General features: G+C 37.8%; 3 protein-coding genes across 3 annotated transcripts; all 3 read right to left on the bottom strand.

Annotated features, from left to right (window-relative positions):
- Nucleotides 1-2,436: 2,436 nt before the first annotated feature.
- On the bottom strand, nucleotides 2,437-3,088 carry LOC115949717. Its single transcript, XM_031067005.1, has 2 exons — nucleotides 3,030-3,088; nucleotides 2,437-2,949 (listed from the first exon to the last, which is right to left on the bottom strand). The coding sequence occupies exons 1-2, from the start codon at nucleotides 3,075-3,077 to the stop codon at nucleotides 2,437-2,439; spliced, it is 561 nt and encodes a 186-aa protein (XP_030922865.1). The 5' UTR covers nucleotides 3,078-3,088.
- Nucleotide 3,089: 1 nt separating this feature from the next.
- LOC115949716 lies at nucleotides 3,090-4,993 on the bottom strand. The gene is made up of 4 exons (XM_031067004.1): nucleotides 3,835-4,993; nucleotides 3,576-3,746; nucleotides 3,167-3,503; nucleotides 3,090-3,114 (listed from the first exon to the last, which is right to left on the bottom strand). The coding sequence occupies exons 1-4, from the start codon at nucleotides 4,625-4,627 to the stop codon at nucleotides 3,090-3,092; spliced, it is 1,326 nt and encodes a 441-aa protein (XP_030922864.1). The 5' UTR covers nucleotides 4,628-4,993.
- Nucleotides 4,994-9,916: 4,923 nt separating this feature from the next.
- LOC115994812 (serine incorporator 3) lies at nucleotides 9,917-14,639 on the bottom strand. The gene is made up of 6 exons (XM_031119083.1): nucleotides 14,409-14,639; nucleotides 13,336-13,572; nucleotides 12,468-12,579; nucleotides 12,216-12,390; nucleotides 11,074-11,311; nucleotides 9,917-10,682 (listed from the first exon to the last, which is right to left on the bottom strand). The coding sequence occupies exons 1-6, from the start codon at nucleotides 14,581-14,583 to the stop codon at nucleotides 10,372-10,374; spliced, it is 1,248 nt and encodes a 415-aa protein (XP_030974943.1). The 5' UTR covers nucleotides 14,584-14,639; the 3' UTR covers nucleotides 9,917-10,371.
- Nucleotides 14,640-15,231: the final 592 nt, after the last annotated feature.

Genomic DNA, 15,231 nt, shown 5'->3' with positions numbered 1-15,231 from the left:
ACAGTACCAAGCGACAAACAATGAAGTCGAATATGAAGCCCTCCTCAAAGGGCTAGAATTGGCAAAGTCCGTGGAAGCAAAGTCCATATGTGTCATGGGGGATTCCCAACTGATCATGGGGCAAGTGAATGGGATGTATGAGGCGAAGGAAGAACGAATGAAGAAGTATCTTGGTAGGGTGATGCGCCTTGTGAAAAGGTTTGAAAAAGCTGACTTCGTTCAAATCCCAAGGGAGGAGAACGTGGAAGCTGATACTATAGCTAAGGAGGCCTCAGCAGACGAATCATTAGAGAAGTCAGACGAAGTTCAATATGTGCCAAGTATAGATGCCCAGGAAGTACAGCAGGTTGATAACAAAGAAAATTGGATGACTCCCATTATATCCTATTTGAAAGACGGACAACTACCAGAAGAAAAGGACGAGGCCAGAAAGGTGAGGGTGAGGTCAGCTAGATACGTCCTTATGAATGGAGTTCTATACAAGAGAGGTTTCTCTCAACCTTACCTTAGATGTTTAGCTCCGGACGAAGCAAACTACGTGCTGAGAGAAGTTCATGAAGGGGCATGTGGCAATCATTCGGGAGCAAGATCACTTGTCCACAAGGTCGTCCGTGCAGGGTACTACTGGCCGAACATGCAAGCTGATGCTAAAGCATACGTTAAGGTCTGCGACCAGTGCCAGCGATTCAGCAACGTCCCCAGGCAACCATCGGAATACCTCACCCCAATGGTGGCACCGTGGCCCTTCGCACAATGGGGACTGGACATTTTGGGTCCCTTCCCTTTGGGAGTAAGGCAGATGAAGTTTCTAGTGGTGGGCATCGATTACTTCACCAAATGGGTGGAGGCAGAACCGTTGGCAAATATCACGCAACAGAATGTGAAAAACTTCGTGTGGAAGAACATCGTATGCAGATTTGGAGTGCCGAAGGTATTGGTGTCTGATAACGGACGACAATTCGACAATGCACTCTTCAAGGACTTCTGCTCACATTTTGGAATTCAGAACCATTACTCCTCGCCTGCACACCCCCAAGCCAACGGCCAGGCTGAAGTTGCAAACCGATCCTTGTTGAAAATCATCAAGACTCGGCTTGAGGGGACAAAGGGAGTGTGGCCAGATGAATTACCAGGAGTTTTATGGGCGTATAGGACCACAGTGAGGACACCTACAGGAGAGACTCCTTTCAAACTAGCCTATGGAAGTGATGCAGTCATACCTGCAGAAGTACATATGGCTAATCATAGGGTGATGATGTATCAAGACAAGGATAATGAAGATCAGCTTCGTCTGAACCTCGATTTAATAGACGAGGTAAGGACAAATGCAGAACACCGGGCAGCAAAGTATAAGAATCTCATGGCTATGCAGTACGACGCGGTGGTGAAGCCTAGGCGTTTCAACATTGGAGATCTCGTCCTGAGAAAGGTCTCTTTGTCGACCAAGAACCCGGCACATGGGAAATTGGGCCCAAACTGGGAAGGACCCTATAAAGTTATCAACTGTAAAAGGCAAGGATCCTACTACCTGGAGGCCCTGGACGGGAGAAAGCTGGAACATCCTTGGAATGTGGAGCACCTGAGGAGGTACTACCAGTAAGAGTGAACCTATGGACGAGACTGGGTCTTATAAGTCTAATTACCCTACTACTACGTATGATGCTGTTTGTGTTTGATACTATTATATTTGGTGTTGCTTATGTGTGGAGTTTGAAACTATGATCTTATTACTTATTATAGTTGTGTTATGGTTATGGACGAAGTCATGAAGTATGTATTTATTAAATAAAAAGGCATCAGTGTGCATATGCCTTGTCTGTAAACAATATTTATGTTATGTGCTAAATGTTGTGTGAAATTTCTCCATGATATTATCGTCCAAGTCAATCCTCAAGAGGGTTGAAAGATCCAAGACGAACAAAATCTCTGGACGCAGAGATGTAACGTCTAAATTTTCTAAGGAAAAAACCACATCCACACTCGTCCAACTCATGGACGAGACGGAGCCAACTGAAACAATCCAAAATCTGGACGAGAGAAAAAGTTGGCAAAATAAGTAAGATGGTAAGTAAAATTAGTTTGCAAGTCCTAAGACGAATCAAGCTAATTAAAAATACTACCTACTAAGACGAGTTAGACTACATGAAAAATATGTAATCTCGATATGGACGAGCTAAAGTTGGAGTTAAAATAGCTTGGCAACATTCGTCCATGAAAATGAAATCACTCGTCCATGCAAAGATAATAAAAATTCATTCAAAGGGTAGACTTCCTACGTCCAAAAAACCCTGATTAGTTTGGAAAGCAGAAACTACTTAAAAACCCGTCCTAAAACCATGGACGAGTATAATGTATTCTTGTTACATAAAGGAAGGTCCAAAAACAAAGGACCAAATAAAAAAAAAGAGAAAAACCACTAAGGTTAAAAGTCTCGTCCTAAGAAGGGGGAGCATTCACAACTGGTGCGTCCTGAGGCTGGGTACTAGCATCGTCTTCCACGTTGACGTCATCAGAGCCAGTCTGGAGAAGAGAGCTTGTGGCAGCAGCAAGGTTAAGCTTGATTGCATTAAAATCAACTTCAGGGAAGTTCTCAATAGCGTCCATTCTGAAATCTTCAAAACCAGCTGCATAATTGCGATCCAAAGTGTCTGTATATTCTTTGGACGACTTGAACTCAGCCACAGCGTCCTCTTTTGCCTTGGAGAGACGAGCATTCAATTCATCATTCATCTTCTGCAAATGATCAATGCGCGTATCCTTCTCCACTGCATCCGTCCTTAGCTCCTCAATCAGCTTGTTACGTTCCTTGACCTCGTCCTTAGCTTTTTCAGCAACCCCAGCCCATTTTTTACACTCAGCATTCACCTGCTGAATCCTCGTCTCCAACAAGACTCTCGTCTTGTCCAGCTCTGTTGCCTGTCTAGACGCTGCTATAAACTTGGACATGGCCTATGAATAGACAAAGCAACATAGAGTGATTAAATGAGGAAAAGTGGCTACCCAAATAAGGATGAGAGATACTGACATACCTTGAAGAGGTCATGGACGCCTGAATGTTCAAATTCCTTTAAACCCATGTTGTAGCACGTTTATATCTTCGTCCTTGACAGCCATCTGGAAACGTTTCCAAGCCAGGTCTTCGTTCTCAATAATGTTCGTGGAATGCTGGGACGAGCCAGGCGTGGTAGACTTGGCCAAAGGAGTTCTGGGTGGAGTCTTGGACGGCGTGGACTCCACTGGAGTGGACGAGTCCACATCAACTATCTGGACGGCAGGCTGGGACTGGGGAGGTTTGGACTTGACCACCTTGGACGAGCCTGACTTGACCCTTTTGTCCCTACGACTGGGGAGCCCTTCCAAGTCAATATTTTTTGGCAAGAACTTCCTTTTGTCCCCAGCCGTTGGACGAGTCTGACCCTCAGGACGATCTTGGGCTTGACCCTCAGGACGTTTCCCCTCTCCTGCAATCTCCTTCCCTCTATTCTCTTTCATTGTTGACATTCCTAAGACGAGATGAACGAGTTAGGAAGGTACACAAAAAAGAAAAAGAAAAGGAGGTTTAGCTAAGAACTTACTTTTTCGCACAGTAACTTCGTGGGCGATAGCTTCGTCTGAAGGCTCAGGACCTAAACCCCACTTGGCTAAGCGTCTTAGCGTGACAAGAGAACGAAAGCTCCTGTCTGTATGTAGACGAGCTCTATGGACGCGGTCACGATGGAATTTACTCAGGGACGGACGTTTGGCAGCTACAACACAATGAACAAACAAAGGTTAGAAATTGTAAATATATCAAATAGAAGTAAGAATAAAAATAAACAAGGGGAAGGGACGTACCTTCTGGACGAAGGTTCCCTAGTTCCCCAGTGTAAGGGGGAAAGGGATCCCTGCCAACGTCCACAGGGTTCCCTGCCCAGAAGCCTGAAACGAAAATGAACTCCGTCTTCCATTTCCTATCAGACGAAGCTAGGGACTTGATCAACCTACAATCATTCCCTCTAGCAGTAAACTGATAAAAACCTTCAGATTGACTTATGGCAGAAGGTTTATAACAATAAAGGAACTCGTCCACTGTAAGAGGACGGTCCCCACCAAAAACTTCCCTCCACAAAATTTGCATGGAGATAATTAGTCTCCATGCGTTAGGATTGAATTGACAAACACCTAAACCTAACTTAACTAATAACTCTCTATCGAAGGCATTTAAAGGAAACCTAAGGCCACCTAAAAAGTAAGATTCATAGACGCCTATACCAAAACGGGGCTCACAACACCACTCTCCACGGACGGGCAGCCTAGGGTTAAACTCGTCTGGGATTTGATACCAGGATTTAAGGCTATTTAACCTCTGTTCGTCCGTCTTAGAATGGACGCCTACAGCGCAGCTGAAGACGGTTTCTACCTCGTCCGTAGGATTGGACGGAGAACCAGCTTGAGAGCCAGAAGCTCTCCTAAGCTGTTCTTGGACGACCTCAATAGGGAGCCCAGGGGCCCCAGAAGAGTAGTTCTCGTCCGTGCTTCCTCCACTCTCATCACTAGCACTGCTAGAGTTAGACCTCTCACTAGTATCCTCACAGTACTCGTCTATGGCCTTATTAAGGCTATCAGTAGACGAGGAGGCAGCGGACATCTCTAACAAGAAACTTAAAACCTAAAGACGAGGAGAAGAAGAGTACCTGGCTCTAGACGGAAGAAGACTCTAGACGCAGAGAAACTCCTAGACGAGGCTCTAGACGACGGATGTCAAGGAAGAAAATCTCTGGAATGAAAAGGGTTAAGGGAGGCATTCCACTATTTATAGGATGCTGACCTAGGTAATCGAAACGACCCAGCCAATACGAAAGCGACACGTGGCATCTACCTCGGAAATATAAATCGACGAAATTAGCCACCAATAAAAAAATGACACGTGGTGCGAATAATTAATAACCAATTACCAGTCCAAAGACGTTCAACCATTTGGACGACTCACATGGACGAGGGGGCAACTGATGGTGTCATAAATCCCCAAGTCCATAACTCGTCCATATGTCTCGTCCAACAAAAGAAGCTACAATAGGCGATGAAAATTACAAGCGTACTGGCGAACCTCGTCCATACATGGACGAGCAATACCTCGTGAGATCTATTTATCAGTTATGAACGTCAAGCCTTCCAAGATGATCTCGTTATCTTCCACTGAAGATGGACGAGATCATCCTTGAGGTGTCGTCCATCCTGACTATGGATGGACGAGTTCATCAGCGTCCGACCTAAGTAACTTCCACAGCGGTTATGGAAGTTACTCCTAATTCGCCGGACTCCTCGACATTGGGAACGGTTCCTAAACAGATAAACCGTTCCACACACACACTATATAAGGCTTCTTCGATGAAAGGTAAGGGGGGTCAGACACTTTTACTTTTGAGAGAACATTTCTTCGTTACAGAGAGTTCAAAGTAACTAACTTGATCATCGGAGGATTTTTGGCCGGTCCCCCACCGGTCCCCTCTGATTCTGTGTCCTTTGTATTACAGGAAATAGCCTAAAGATCAACGTTCGAGTCCTATCAACCCACTGATAAAGGGAGAATCATCAAGAATAATAATAATAATAATAATAGTGATAATGATAAGATGATGAAAAGGGTAAAGGACCGAAAATCTATATCTTACATAGTATACTGATACACTGAATCAAGAGAGATCTTTAAGGCCCCGTTTTTTTTTTTTTTTTTTTTTTTTTTTTTTTTTTTTTTTTTTTTTTATCACTCATCACTCCTCACTTAATTTTCGTCACTCATCACTCATCACTTAAAATACTCCAACTCCCTACACGAAGTCTATTTGGCACCATCACTGACTTGTCATCACTCAATATTTGTTAACTATTTGTGAGCCTCACACACTGACCCAAAGAAGACTTTTCTCTCTCTCTCTCTCTCTTCTTTTTTTTTTTTCCCCTCTCTGGAACAGCTGTGGCAAGGGAGGTCGAGCTCGTGAAATCGTGAAGCAGCGACAGTGAGGCAGAGGGTGGCAGCCACGGAGGATGTTTGTGGGTTTGTGAAATTGTGAAGTAGCAGCAGCTATGGAGTCAGACCCATGGTGAACATGTTTGTGGGTTTGTGTTTTTGTGTTAGTGTGTATGATCTAACTCATGTGTTTATGGGTTTGAATTTTTGGGTTTGAGAAATTGGTACCCACGTGTTTTTTTTTTATAAAGTATATTTGGTGTTTCTGTGAAGAAGAAAGGAAAGAAAAAGAATGAAGAAGAAGAAAAAAAGGGTCGTTGGAGTGAGCCTATGAAGAAGAAAGAAAGAAGAAGAAAAAGGTGCGCATGGTGTGACTTTGCACTGACAGTGGGTCCCATGTATGTGGATTTAATTATGAAAATGCTATTGAAAACTGAGTTTTGGAAACTGAAAACATCTCACATGTGTTTTCAGTTTCTATAACTCATTACTAAAAAATTAGAGAATTGAGTGATGGAAACAAAATCCAGACGGACTTCTCAGTTATGGATCCCGCCATTTTTGAGTTATGAGTTATGAAAACGGCAAATCCAAACAGCCCCTAAATTTTCCTTTCTAAGCTTAGTACACTTAACACAAAAATAGAAACAATAAAGTAAAAATGCAAGTCAAGTTCATGTATAAATCATATTTCACTATGCACAACTTAAACACAGTACTTTAAAGTTTAGTATATAACTAGATGTTTGAATTTAATTGAGAAATGTATCTAAGTTTTAGATTATTAATAAAGTCATGTATATTGGCTGACCTTACACGTTACATGTTTTTCACCCTTTTCATATTTTTTTTCTAAATTCAATAGTAGTTATGACAAGGGAAGAAGATTTGAATCTTTAGCTACAAGATTCTCAACTTTTCTCTCTCCAATTATTTCTTTAATACTTTTAGATAAAGGTGGCTCAGATTTATCTGCGTGTTGCAAAATGTCAATTGACAAGTTACTTTATTTCAATTCATAACCCTTTTATAAAAAAAAATATATATATATATATATATTTTTTAAAAAGCTCATTTCTTGAATATACTATTATTCGACACCATTAGATAAAAGTGACTCAAATTTATCTGCGTGTTGCAAAATGTGGATTGTCAAATTACTTTCAACTCATTAGGCCCTTTTATCTAAAAAAAAAAAAAAACTTTTATAATAATAAAAAACTTATTAGGCCCACTCAATTGCCGGGAAATCAATATAACAGAATGAATTTGGCCATTGAATCTAATGACTTGGTCATTATTATGCACAATGATTAAATTTGCAAGAGACATGTCAAATCAGTTGGCTAATAGTACCAATTATAATAAACTTTTCATGATGTAAAGTTTATAAAAAGAATAAAGATGGAACTTTTGATCAGGGCGGACCTACCCTTAGACTAGGGGGCGATGGCCTCCTAAATTTAAAAAAAAAAAAATATATTATTATATATATGTGTATTAATTTTAATAATTTTATTCTATAAAATTACATTTTATTTACCTTTAATAATATCATTGATTTTTTTAAGAATAATGTTATATTCACAAACTTTTTTATAACATTTTTACAAACTTTTCTGGTAGCAAATTCTTATTGGTTCGCATATGGACACACCACTCATATCATTTTTTTACTTACCAGTAACCACTTATTACATAAGTAATTTATAAAAAAACTTGCAGCTCTAGCATTTTTCTCATTTTAGTGACCATAAAAAAAATTTATAGATCTAATATCTAAAACAAAATATACAAGCCCAAAAAAAAAAAAAAAAAGAAAAGAAAGTAAAGCAACAAAAATTGCTAGTAAAACTTAAAACAAAATTAAGCTCAATTAACTAATTTTATCCAAAATAAATAACCCTGCCCTTTAGAAAATTCTAAACAAAAAATTTTTTGTTCTTACCTATAAAAGTAGCAGAATCAAAGGTTGAAATCACTGCACACAACCAACAGTAAAATCGGCCCCCCCTAACTTAAAGTTATGGCTCCGTCCTTGCTTTTGATCTTTTAAAGCCTTGGACTTTTAAATTAGATTAAAAAAATAATAATCAATAACTTCATAAGTCTATGATATCCCTCTCCCTTCCAAAAGTGAAACTAACAATTCAAACCGTCCTAGGGTAAAACTTATGAAAAATTATTCAATCATTCCATTTATGGGTTTCTATAGGTTGGAACGGGATTGGTCAGTTTTGGATTTAACTTGAACTCGACTTGTTTACATTAGGTGACAAGTGGAGAGACTCACTGCCAACCACCAACATCAACCGATTGAGTCAAACTGGGCTCGAGTGGGACACCAATTGGTTCGGTTGAATCCTGTGAAGAGATGTGGTGGTGGAGAGTCATCAGAATTGGTTGGATCCTATGGATCTAGCTAAATCTTGCTGTATTTGGTCATGATTTTGGTGGATACGGTTGGATCTAGTCAAAATTTATCTCGTTGGTTGGGTTAGGTGGCTCAGGTTTTGGAGAAGGAAATCCGCCACTCAACTTGTCGACATCGGTTCTTAGAGGTGGAGACTTGCTGTTGACTAGTGGAACTTTGGATCTAGCAGCAGGCAAGTTGGTTATGCTAATTTGGCAGTTTTCGATTATGTCTTGATACCCCTAATTCCACCAACACCTTATGCTTATGGCTGTAAATGAGTTAAGCTTTTTCGAGTACTAAGTGTTTCAAGCTTGGCTTAACAAAGAAAGTAAATGTCCAAGATTGGCTCGGGCTTGAACAAAGTCTATAAATGATGTTTGAGCTCAAACTTGTTAAAAATTCTAAAAGCTTAAGCTCAAGTCAAGCTTGAGCTCAATATCAAAATTTTGAGCTTGAGATCCAAAACAAATACATTATCTAGCTCATATCAAACTTATTAGTAAGTTTATTTGGTTTGGTCCTAACTCCCAATTACTCTAAGTCATAGTAAGATATTGGTTTAATTGTTAGGCTTATTACAAAGCAAATAAACTAGTCTAAACTTAGCTTGTTTTATATCAAGTTTTAATGTTTATGAGTCTATTCATGAACAATTTTTTTTTGCCTAATCTTGGCTTGTTTATTAAGCAAACATAAAACTAAGGCTCAAGCTTGGTTTGTTTATAAACAAACAAATTTAGCTTTTTATGAGCCAAGTTCAAGCTGTTTATGAACTACTTGGTTCATCTACAGGCCTATTATGCTTATATTTAAATTTTTAAGATTTAATAACTAAAGAGATTCATTTATTATCATGTATTCAATAGAGTTTAAATCTATGACATCTAATTTGTTCCATGATATAATTTTTTTTTTTTAATCACCCGGCTAATATATCAATGCATTCTTTCATATATATATATCAATGTATTCCATTTTTATGTAGGAAATATTCAAATTCATTTCACTTGATTGAGAATAAGAAACTTTTTCAGTTAAATTAATTGAAACTCACAAAAATTAAGGGTTTTTTTTTTTAATACAAATTTTTATATATATTTTATGGCTGGATGACAAAAATCATGGTTTTAAGAAACAATTATTCTCTATCTCAAAAAAAAAGAAAAAGAAACAATTATTAGAATAATTATTTGATAAGAACTTAACAACACATTATGTGCTCGAACTTGAAGTTTGCTATAACAAAAATACTTGTATATCATGTATTTGAATAATGTTTTACACCTAATCACATCAAATCCATACGTTAATAAAGGTAAAATCCATCAATTAAATTCATCAATATTAAAAAAAAAAAAAAAAAATTCTATACGTTATTCAAGTCATTTACACTAGATCTGAAATCCAAATCTCTCTTCAAATACTTCTATTTAAATGAATCGAATGATCTGATTTACCAGGTACTAATCTTTAGAAATATCCCATTACTGCCCATTTCTAACTCGTTTTGACAAAATAAACAAATGTCACTTAAAATAAATGTAAAGAAAAGATGAAGAACAAGCATCATGCTTTCCAAAAGAAAAAAGTTTGACAATAGAATTCAAATGGTAGACACAAATACCATAGCAATATCTGTTCCATATTGGGATATTTGCAAACCTAACTCCGGAAGGATACAACACTTGATAGACCTAACACCCCTCCCCCCTCTACCAATTGCACATTTGATTCTCACACATTCCTTATTGTACATCATCCGTATACATCATCCATTTCAGATTTTAAATGTGGACATCAATAAAAAAATATGGACATTGTGCACGAAATTATGGATGTTGTTTGTACAGAGTACACACTAACGAATGTGAGAGAACAATTACTCCCCGTCCCTTTTCTTTTTCCACCCCCAAAAATGAGCTTAGACAAATTAAATTTATACCTCATTACCTAATTATGCACATAATAACAGATTCCAGGAGTGCTAGACATATCATGAACAAGTCACCTAAAAGAACTCACGATCAGGGAAAATCAGAGGGGCCACAAGAGACCAGACGAACAGTGCAGCAGTAACCCACTCTGTGCAGATCCGAACCCAAACTGATGTCCAGCCAACATCTATCAGGTCAGAGCTCTCAGATGAGCTGGTCCACCCAGAAAGAAGCATAGCTGAGTACATGCTAGCTAAAGCAAATATCAGATGGAAGAACATATATGAATAGCTAACAGGGCGCGCTTCTGCATCCGTTTTCTTTTCCTTTTCCTTTTCCTTTCCTTCTTCCAACTCTTCTTCTTCTAGAAGAGGTTTCTTCCCCCCTGCAACAAGATTTAACAATATTAGAAAGCACTTAGTATGTAGCCAGCATTCATTATATGTGGCTGCAGGTGAGACCAAAAAGCCAGCAGGATCCAGACCTTCAGAATCATATACCATACCAGAATGGTTTGGCCTTTACTACCTTATCTACTATGGAAGGTCAGAGAAGCCAAGTGTCAAGAGCTCATCCAAGTATATAGAACATACTGAAAAATAAAAACTTTTACCAGTATGGTTTTATTCTACAATGAGGTAGAACAAAGAATTACTGTATTTGGTCCTTCCTTTGAAAACATTTACTTCATCAAGATGTCTGAAGAAATATTTTTTCAGAACGCTTATATTGAAAATGTAAAATAACTAAAAAGGATTCCATCTAGCTATGAGCACCTGACTTGGGTGAAGATGGTGGTGACAAAAACGTTGTTGATGATCCCGCGCGAAGAGCAGAGTATAGAACAGATAAAACAGTTGTGAGCATCCCAAGAATAAGAGTACTTGTGGTGACTACCTTGGTATTGTTCAGACCATTGCATACATAGTCATGAGGTTCACTGGAGAGACCCGTGTAGCACACATAAGCACAATAAAGAGAGATCACAGAAGCAGGCAGGAGGCTACCATTCACCTGTTTGAAATTTCCAGTCACAATCATCTTGCCAGTTCAAAAGCCATTTTCTATTATTAAAGTTCAGAAAGGGGTCACAACCCTCTGTTACATGAATACCAACTTGCAATTTTGTAAATACAAGAATTACATTGCACCACATAAAATTAACAAGATAATTCCAGCTCATGAGAGAATATTGCTAGTTATTTTTGAAAAATAATCATGCAATCTCTGCATGATGGGTCTACTACTATATATACTTATAAAAAATGATTGGTCTACCATATAGACCACGTGCCCAAAATACTTTCAGAGCTTACAGATTTCAACCACTGGATGCTAATCTAATACCTCAAAACATGCCCATTCTGTGGCCAAACCCAGAATATTAAAAAGCCCTTAGTACTGTGAATTTAGGTTTTTAAGTTTAATTAAAAGAGTACAATATTTAAAGATGCTGGCCTAAATCCTTTAGGCTGTAAGGATTGCATTTAGTTTTATATCCTCTGCCTCAGACTAACAGCATTGTTGGTCCCTTAGATTGTTTGGAGATAGTTGATATAAACTATACAGAAAGATAGTTGACAATAGTTTGATTGACTAATGAATTAATCAAAGTTGGTTCCTTCATGTGCACTAGGATAGTTAGGGGATTTAAAGAAATCATTAACTATACAGGATGCAATAAATGCATCATAACATAAAGGGCTGATGAACACAATTGCATCAAAGGAATAAAAACATATAAGGAGGTGTCATTTTCCATCCAAGGGAGGGGAGGGGGAGGGCTACTCCACACATTTTGCAACCTAATATTTCTGCTGAATGTTGTGCTCTCCACCCCACCCACACCCCAAAAAAAAAAAAAAAAAACAGTCTGCCCCAGAGCATGAACCAGTAAAATACAAAATGCTAAGCTTACCGCAGGATGCAAAGCAATAATGGCAAATGCAAATGCCAGGATCATGGTCATGACAATGAAGAAGACATTTAGGCCACAGTCTTGGCCAGAGGGGTTGAACCAGATGAACAGAATTCCCGAGAATGTAAATGCTATAATGTAGCATCCAATTGAGATAACAAGTAAAGCAATATACCTAAAAAATGCCATTTAGGTTAGAAGTCAAAACAAAGCAATGAAAGAAAATGATGAGATTTGAAAATTTGAACTAACCACTTCTGCTCGTCTTTCTCAACCCATGCATCATTCCATGCATGTGTAAAGTCTAGTAAGATAAGCACTTGAACCAATAAAAATAACCCTGCCCCAAATTTTGATAGAGTTCCTGCAAGTACAGAAATTTGCATAGATCAATAATATTTGGCATCATATCTCAGGAAAAGAATGAAATTTTTTGAATAATTAGAGACTAAGTAGGGAATTTGTGGCAAGACAGCCATCCTTGGGGAACAGCATCATTATTAAAGAAAGAAAGTTGATGCGTAAGTGCATGATGACAAAATGTAGCCAGTCATATACTTGATCAATCCCATCAAATACAGGGAAAAGAATAATCTGCTCATGAGAAGATTTCTTATTGATCATCTGATGGATAGATGTGTCTTCTTCATCACATCATGTTAGTGGAGCCATATTACAATGCAAGGAGGAAATCAATCTTCCCTTGCTTTAATGTTATTCTAATAAATTTGAAGCCTAAGGACTATGAGAAATCCCCAGGGTGAATATGGGCATGGTAATTTCTGGAAACCCATGTCCTATATATGTTGCACAGAATAAAAAGAAGTATAATGAGTTAGCCCCATGCATAATAGTCATAAATACCTAGAGCGAAAAGAAGGCCATTGCTATGTTAATTTAGCTGCTATGAGCAATTTATTGCATCTTATTCAAATATTTCACTCCAAATTTTTTGAAAAGCAGCCAAGAAAACCTCTGGCAATGGCCCCCCTATGGCATTTGTGAAGCATACATATATTTCGAAACAAGGTTTACACAATCCTCCTCTAACCCTGGCTAAAGAAAAGCAGCAGAAGATAACAATTAGTTTAATTATCATAATTGTGGAAGAAAGACTTACCATATACTGAAATGACGGCATTAGGAAGGAAAAACATGAGGACTACAAGTAAAATCCAGAGCACCATCTTCACAATCCATCCACCATGGTGCCAAGCATCACGTTTGTCATTTTGGTCCTTTACACCGATCATTATAAGAGCAAAAATTGCAAAAAACAAGAAATTCCCCATGCTCACACGAAGAACTGCTTGTATTTGATACCAGTCCTTTGTGTGAGTTTCAGAAGTGTTTATCCCTGTTAACACAAATGTCCAGGACAAAAGTTGCAAATTTAAAATATACATTTTTTCTCCGTTGAGCTCATGAGCCAAATCTCAAATTCAAAAATAAATCTCAACTAGTAACTCATTAGTGTTATCAGGTATCAGGAAAATTCATTTTGGCCACCAAATGCATATATTGCCAAATCTACATCCAACCTTACTAGGCCCTGAAAATTCTTCAACTTACTAACTTATCAGCCAAATTCTCCAAATTTCCACAGGATTTCCAAATTATTTGGATGAAATAATTCAGAATATCTAAATCATTAAATTTTCAGCCATTTATTAAACAAATTAATATCAACCGGTTGCTGCCCAAATGAGAATTCAGCCTAGTAGTTTAGAATCTTTAGATTAGTCTAAACTATGCACATAATTAAGCATGCTTCAATAAATAACTAAAAGCAAAACAAACCCAAGATAGGAAGTTTAGAAATAAATGCAAGAGAACTAGAAAAAGGAAGTCCCTGTTAGAATTTTAGTTAAAATGATTAAATTCACCATTTTCCAACCGCTTAAAATTTTGGAACATTTGGTAATTTATCATCATATCAATGCAAGTTATCCAAAGTTCGAAGCTTGTTTTATCATTAATTTCACTATTTCCGACTCAACAGCCCCCATCAAATGAACAATTAATCCCCAATATACAAGAACACATCAACCAAGCAAAGCAACAACAACCAACCCCAACTGACAAAAACCCAATTGGAAAACGTTGGAAACAGAGCAAACCCAGTTCACATATTCCACAAATTCACACAAAGAAACGAAAAAAAAAGCTAAAAAAAAAAAAATTGAAACTGACATGGGATTTTCTCCAACAGAGGAGCTGCAACTTCACGGAGAACCCAAGAAAGGATTAAGAATCCACCAAAGAGACCACAGTAAGCAAGTCTAGCAGAGCGCTTGGTGATCCCAGAGGCCACACAGTTGCAGAGACCACATGTCGAAGTTGCACAGCAACTAGCTAGGCACGACATGATCTCCAACTCTCTCTTTCTTTCTTTGTTTCTCGAAAACTCTTTGGTGGCCTTATTTATTTTACCTTCGTAACTATTAATATAGGACGATTGACTGGTAGATAAGGTTGGAGTTTTTGCCCTTTTTTTTTTTTTTTTTTTTTTAATTTTAATTTTTTTAAAATTTTTGAGTTTTTAGTTAGTTTTACCGTTCGATCTGATCCAACTTAAATGTACACCCGGTCCATGTTAAGGGAACAAAAAGGTAAAAAGTTTTCTCCTACTTTTCCAGACTGTCGTTTTTCTGTATTGAAGAAGTCAACTTAATTAGCATCTTTCCATGGATTTCTCTCTTTTGCTAATCCGGAATTTTAAGATTACTTGAAATGACACGACTTACCACAGTTGTCCAGGTGACCGACTGTGAGTTGCAGGAAAAAAAATAAGAAAGTAACGTAAGATAATTGTAATAAAAATTGTGATATTTTATGTGCTCTTAGAACTACTTTACTAATCTTCACCTTTGTTTTTTTTTGAAATCTTTGAAATGAAATGATTTTTATGAAAATGTCAAAAGAAAACACTTTTTATAGTTTTTTTTTTTTGATGAATAAAGGTTATATAAGAAACTGAATTTCAACTTTTTTTTTTTTTTTGGGTAGAAAAACG

Source organism: Quercus lobata, chromosome 6 (genome assembly GCF_001633185.2).
Source record: "Quercus lobata isolate SW786 chromosome 6, ValleyOak3.0 Primary Assembly, whole genome shotgun sequence".
In the NCBI taxonomy this organism is placed as follows: Eukaryota; Viridiplantae; Streptophyta; class Magnoliopsida; order Fagales; family Fagaceae; genus Quercus; species Quercus lobata.
This window is presented reverse-complemented; position numbering and strand designations above follow the sequence as displayed.